This window comes from Asparagus officinalis, chromosome 5 (assembly GCF_001876935.1).
Source record: "Asparagus officinalis chromosome 5, Aspof.V1, whole genome shotgun sequence".
Classification (NCBI taxonomy): domain Eukaryota; kingdom Viridiplantae; phylum Streptophyta; class Magnoliopsida; order Asparagales; family Asparagaceae; genus Asparagus; species Asparagus officinalis.
In genome coordinates this window covers 71,701,243-71,707,827 of record NC_033798.1, presented here as the reverse complement: position 1 = coordinate 71,707,827, position 6,585 = coordinate 71,701,243, and the positions used below count along the sequence as shown (strand labels likewise).

Below are 6,585 nucleotides of genomic sequence, written 5' to 3'. Positions count from 1 at the left end.
TCCTCGACCTGATGGTGATGATGAATCGTAAGAAGTAGCTAAATGGATCCGACTTGATCAATTGGTGCTAGCATGGCTCACAAATAGCCTCTCTGAAGCGTCTGTCAATCAAGTTGGTACTTGTGCGACCTCTGCAGAGATGTGGCGTACTCTTGAGATCCTCTATGGCACTTTGACTCGCTCGCGGGTTCAACAACTTCGCTTCGAACTTCAGTCACTCTCAAAAGGTGCACACTCTATCTCTGATTTTGTGTCTCAGCCTAAATCTCTTGCTCAGATTCTTGCTAGAGCTGGCAAACCGGTTGATGAAGATGATCTTATCTCGTGGATTCTGCGCGGCCTCGGGTCTGAATTCGATCCTATTGTTGCTGCTGTCAACACCTCACGAGAGCCTCTTTCAGTTGATGAGGTCATTGCTCTATTGCTGGATTTTGAGCTCCGCATCAAATCCACAAAGATAACCACTGATCCACCAGTGGCCATGTTTACTATTCGAGGTCGAGGGCGCACCAACTCTGGTGGTCGCTCGGCTTGTGGCAATGGAGGTCGTAGATCCTTCTTCTCTGGCAATGGTGGTCGTGGATCTTTCTCTCCTAGTGGTCGTGACAGTGTTAGCCATCTTCATTCCATGCCGGTGCGTGGTGGTCGTCATGGACCTTCACCTAGTGGTCGTGACAGTGTTAGCCATCTTCATTCCATGCCGGTGCGTGGTGGTCGTCATGGACCTTCACGTGGATTGTCTCGTGGTGGTCGTGGCTCTAGTCGTCCTAATGCTTCACCGGTTGGAGATTCCTCGGGAGTCTACTGTTTTCGATGTGGTCACCCCTACCACAAAGCAAACAATTGTTTCGCTCCAGACTCTATTATAGCTGATACAACTCAGGCCTTCACCGCCATGCATCTCGCTGATCAAATTGATCATGCATGGTACCCAGACACGGGCGCCACAAACCACATGACAGCTGACCCAACTCAAGTTGAAGGTAAAACTTTTTATCACGGCTCAGATTCAGTCCTTGTCGGTAATGGTTCCACTCTCCCCATTACTCATCTTGGTCATTTGACTATACCTCATACTAAACTTCATCTATCTAATGTTCTTGTCGTGCCTTCCATTAAGAAAAATTTGCTTAGTGTTTCTCAATACACCAAGGATAATAACTGTTGTTTTCTGTTTTACCCTTGGGGTTTTGTTGTCAAGGATCTGAGGAGCGGCCGGATTCTATTGAAGGGTTCTAAACATGGAGGGCTGTATCCCATTGGAGTCGCTCCGTCTAAGTCTGCCTTTTCCTCTGCTTTGCTTGCTAATAAGATGGACTCAATGACATGGCATGCCCGTTTAGGGCACCCTAGCTTTTCTTCTATGAATCAATTGTCCTCTGTTTTAAATTATTCTACTCGTTGTAATAAAGTTTGTTGTCATAGTTGTAAACTTGGCAAATCTTCCAAAATTCCCTTCACTCGTCGTACAAATTATACGGATCAGATTTTGCACACATTACATAGTGACGTGTGGGGACCTGCTCCCTCTCCATCAATAGAAGGTTTTCGGTTCTACTTGATCATTGTTGATGAATGTTCACGATTCTCTTGGTACTTTCCTTTACGTCGAAAATCAGAAGTACCATCCATATTTATTCAATTTATAACTTTGATGCAAAATCAACTCAATAGTCGTGTTAAGTTCGTCCAATCCGACTCTGGTGGTGAATATGTAAGTCACCAACTTCGTGATTTCTTTGCAAGTCAAGGCATTATTCATCTTTTCTCTTGCCCAGGAACCCCCGAACAAAACGGTCTTGCTGAACGCAAACACCGTCATGTTGTAGAAACTGGTCTCACACTCTTAGCCCATAGCTCTCTTCCCCGTCATCTCTGGAATTATGCTTTTACCACTGCTGTTTACCTCATAAATCGTTTACCCTCTTCCTCTTTACATGGTCGAACTCCCTTCGAGACTATTTTTGGTCAAAAACCTGATTATGCTCATCTACGAGTATTTGGTTGTGCTTGTTTTCCACTCCTTGATCCCTTTGGTCGTGATAAACTGGCTTACAAGTCACTTGAATGCGTGTTTGTTGGTTACAGTGGCAAACATAAGGGTTATCAATGCTTGGATACTGTATCTGGCAAAATTTATATCTCACGGCATGTGTCATTTGATGAAAATTCCTTTCCATTTGCAAGAATATCACAGGAAACATCCAGCACTGCCTCACCGGTGTTTCGAACCCAGCCGTTTCCAGATCAGACACTTCATTATTTGACAACAGATTCATCTCAAGTCAACAAAGGCCAAGTTCAATCTAGCTCTTCTTCCGCGGGAATCCAGGATCATGGAATTGCACCACATGAACCAGTTGATCATTGCCCCGCACTTCCTGGGCCTTCTACAAATGGTGGCGAACCTACTGCACCTGACCTTCCTGCACCTGAACTTCCTGCACCAGAAACTGTGAATACTGCACCTATCAACTCGAATCAGACATCTCTGTTGCCACCAGCATGGCCTACTCATGCTCCTATTAAACAGGCTCGAGGTACTCGAGGTGGTCCTGGGGCAGCACCTTTTGATCCTAATCCACTACGATCAGTCTCTCATCACTCCATGATCACTCGCTCTCGCGATGGGACCCGACATCCAAAGGGCCTCTGTGCAACTCGACATCCGATCCCCTTAGCACTTGCTTCCACCTTGCAAAATCATCCAGCAGAGCCCTCTACATATAAGCAGGCAGCAGCTAATCCTAACTGGAAACAAGCTATGACAGAGGAATATGATGCCCTTCAGCGTAACGGCACCTGGACACTTGTACCCCTTACTCCATCAATGAATATTGTCGGCTGTAAGTGGGTCTACAAACTGAAACATCGTGCGGACAGCTCCATCGAACGCTACAAAGCCCGATTGGTCGCAAAAGGCTTCAATCAACGTGAGGGTTTCGACTTCGCTGAAACTTTTAGTCCCGTTGTCAAATCCGGTACTGTGCGACTTATTCTCTCCTTGGCACTCAAACATGGATGGCCGCTCCGACAATTAGACGTCAAAAATGCATTTTTACATGGGGATCTGCACGAAGTCGTCTACCTCCAACAAACCACCAGGATTCATTGATCCAGCCCGTCCGAACCATGTCTGTCACTTGCACAAGGCACTTTATGGTCTACGTCAAGCTCCACGGGCATGGTACACTCGATTTACAAATTTTCTTCAACAGTTTGGATTCATCAGCTGTCCTCATGATACTTCATTGTTTATGTGGAATCAAGGTAACTGCACCATTCTCGTGTTACTATATGTGGATGACCTTATCATCACCAGAACCCATGATCACCTACTTTCTCAGCTCATTAGACGTCTTTCTTCAGAGTTTGACATGAAGGATTTGGGAGCTCTTAATTTCTTCTTAGGCATGCAAGTTGTGCGGAATCATGATTCGCTTATTCTTTCTCAAGCTCAATATGCACTCAATCTTCTTCATCGGTTTGGTCTCTCTGGTGTTAAACCTATTAAAAGTCCTCTTGAAGCCGGACTTCAACTCTCATCTTCGGCCCCAGATCCTCTTCCTGATCCTACGATCTACCGACAGATGGTTGGCTCCCTTCAGTACTTAACGATGACACGTCCGGATCTTACTTATGCAGTCAATCATGTGTGCCAATTTATGCAAAAGCCATGCTCCTCTCATCTTGCTGCTGTCAAGAGGATTTTCCGCTACGTCAAAGGTACTCTATCCTTAGGCCTTAGATTTTCTAAGGATGCTTCTCTTCAGATCCGTGCATTTTCAGACGCAGACTGGGCCGGTTGTCCAGACAGTCGACATTCAACAACGGGATATGCAGTGTTCTTGGGGCAAAATCTTCTTTCTTGGGGATCTAAGAAACAATCTACTGTCTCTAGATCTAGTGCAGAGGCTGAGTATCGCGCATTGGCTTCCACAACTACTGAGGTTCTTTGGTTCTTACATATGCTTCGGTTTCTCAGAGTGCACCTATCCAATCCTCCATTGATTCTATGCGACAACATTAGCGTGATCCATATGTCCAAAAACCCAGTCTTCCACAGCAGGACTAAGCACATTGACATCGATGTTCATTTCATACGTGCTCATGTCCTTCGAGGTGCAATCAGTCTCTCTCATTTACCCGGCAAAGTTCAAGTCGCTGATATCTTCACTAAATCTCTCCCTAGTCCTCGCTTTCTCTGGCTACGGGACAAGCTCTCCTTACGGGATAACCCGTCGTGAGCTTGAGGGGGGATGTGCGAGATCTCTACATTCAGTTGTGCGAGATCTCTACAATCAGCTAAACTTTCAGTTACAATCATATCTGAGATTCAGTTACAACCATATACCTGTATATTGTTCATAGTATAAGGCTGAAATTAAGAGAGTCTACCTGTATATAGTTACAAGAATAGATTTAGCCTTATCATTGTACTCTACATCTCTATATATAGAAGATAATACAGAGAAAGGAATCAGGAAAATTCCAACATATATTCCTCCTTCTATTTGTTTCTCTACATCGCATATTGTGCTTTTCTTACAACGACGACTTTCGCCATCACTTGATATATAATCTGGGAGATAAAAGTTGGGGGCAGTATTACTCGGATCCGCATTGGTATTTTAACGGTTTCTGGATGACGCCTCGCCTGCTATAGTTGATCTGCTTCTTATTTCTACTTTTTTTTCTTCTTCTTTTTTTACTACTCTTACCTGCTATATTTTTTTATCTTTTTTTCAACATTTTTTTCCCCTTCTTTGCTCCACTTAATTCTTCAGTTCACAAAACTGTTTCTTATTTGCATTTGAGTTTTCCATAGCCAGTGCTCGCGAATTAGATGTGTCTATCGAGTGCACTGCATGGGCCAGAGTCTACATTAAGTAAACATACTGCAATCGACAAGGACCAAAATAAGTAGTTCTTCACTGATTTGTAAATTAAACCAAACATATTCATTGGTAAATTAAAGGAAAATGATCGTATCTGTAGGCAATTCGAATAAGCTTGCAGATGCTGCTCATCACTAACAACGGAAACATGCTTGTCCATAAGATCTCTCAACCAAAAGCAACAGAATGACCGGAATAAACAATCTGATTCTGTACAAGCAGTTCTTGTACAGTTTGAACTTTCTCAAAAACAAAGCAAATTCCATCTTTTAATTTTTCAACTCTCGCCTGTCATCAGAATCTCGTCACGTGTAAGGAGATCAAAACACGCTCGTAAAAAACTTCACGATTTTTAAACCAAAATAGAATAAAGTTCTATATACACATAAAAGTACAGATACAGTCGAAAGACGCAACATCGTTTCCATCCGGTGCATGTCATTCTTATAGTAAGCATCACAAAATCTTATAATGTTTCATACATGATCCAAAAGATGATAGACATGGCAGAGGTAGGACTTGAACAAATAAGATCGATACACTTGAAGGTAATACATCCCAAACCCCTTTCAAATGCTTGCAATGTCATCCAGACTCACTTGGAGGTTTCTCTCTGGGGTGTTTCGAACCGTAGTGGTCGCCAAGCTGGTTTTGATTTGCTAGTTGTACCTGAATAGCACAGCATGAGAATGATGAATTTAGTAAAAAGAAAAAGATAAATAAACAAACATAATCATGCATGTAATCGTCTTCTAAGTCGAGGCAGACTCCAACAAAATAGCTGAGGAAACATTTCTTCATATTTCAATTGTGTTGGCGTACATGCAACAATCTTTGGTAACAAGTTCATGTTTTCAATATCTAAACCAAAATCAACGAGGGCTAGGACATGATTCTTTAAGTGATGCAAAATGGTACATTTGACAATTGTAAGCATGTCCATGTAGGCATCTAAAATGCCTATACGCGTTTTCGATGGTTTTGAACGGTTTTCTCAGGATTTATCTATTCCAGAGGTTCCCAACTGATTTGATATCATCAACAAACGTGGTTAGGCCGTTATTAACTGAAGATAAGGTCAAATCACTCATTCTTATCCGAAAACCCCCCAACCGAAGCCTATATATATAGGCCTAGGGGCTTATTTCACAGGGACGGACATCAAGAGGGCGAAACGCTACCGAATTGGAGAGTGGAGTCACGAATTTACAGCAAAGGTTAGCAGATCTTGGCAATTTTCTGTGCATAAAGAGTGGAGTTCGAGAGATCCGAAGCCCGCTTCCCCCATTTCGTTGAGATCAAGCTTGGTCTTGATCTCGAGAAGAGTGTTGATTTCGATTGGTCGATCTCAGCGCTTCAAATCAAATACTTCATCGGCGAAGGCGAAGCTCTGCCCAATTTTCCATCAATCGGATCCAGATCTAAGGCGGTCCACGGATATTAAATTCCCCGGCACAGGCAAAGATCCCGTGCAAGTAGAAGACCGATAAACGATCTCTCTACGTTTGTTTGATAGAGTTGTAATTTTTATTTCTTTCATTTTGTAAAGAGTCTTATAAAAAGACCAATCTTTCGATCTTATTGTAACGACCAAAGTTGTAATGAGTTATACAATGAAGAAAGTAACTTTTGACAACAAACAAACTGGCGATCACAGTGGGAGCCAACGGTCTTATTACCGAGGCCG

The 6,585-nt window shown here is 43.1% G+C and overlaps 1 protein-coding gene across 1 annotated transcript; it reads left to right on the top strand.

The window, feature by feature from the left end:
* On the top strand, positions 695–1,678 carry LOC109839863. The gene is made up of 2 exons (XM_020408299.1): positions 695–983; positions 1,202–1,678. The coding sequence occupies exons 1-2, from the start codon at positions 698–700 to the stop codon at positions 1,237–1,239; spliced, it is 324 nt and encodes a 107-aa protein (XP_020263888.1). The 5' UTR covers positions 695–697; the 3' UTR covers positions 1,240–1,678.

What these genes read in the sequence shown, in the direction of transcription:
- LOC109839863 (XM_020408299.1), top strand. Translation starts at nt 698, where the DNA reads ATGCCGGTGCGTGGTGGTCGTCATGGACCTTCACGTGGATTGTCTCGT. An exon ending in TGACCCAACTCAAGTTGAAG is followed by an intron (nt 984 to 1,201) that starts GTAAAACTTTTT and finishes TTTGTTGTCAAG; the next exon opens with GATCTGAGGAGCGGCCGGAT.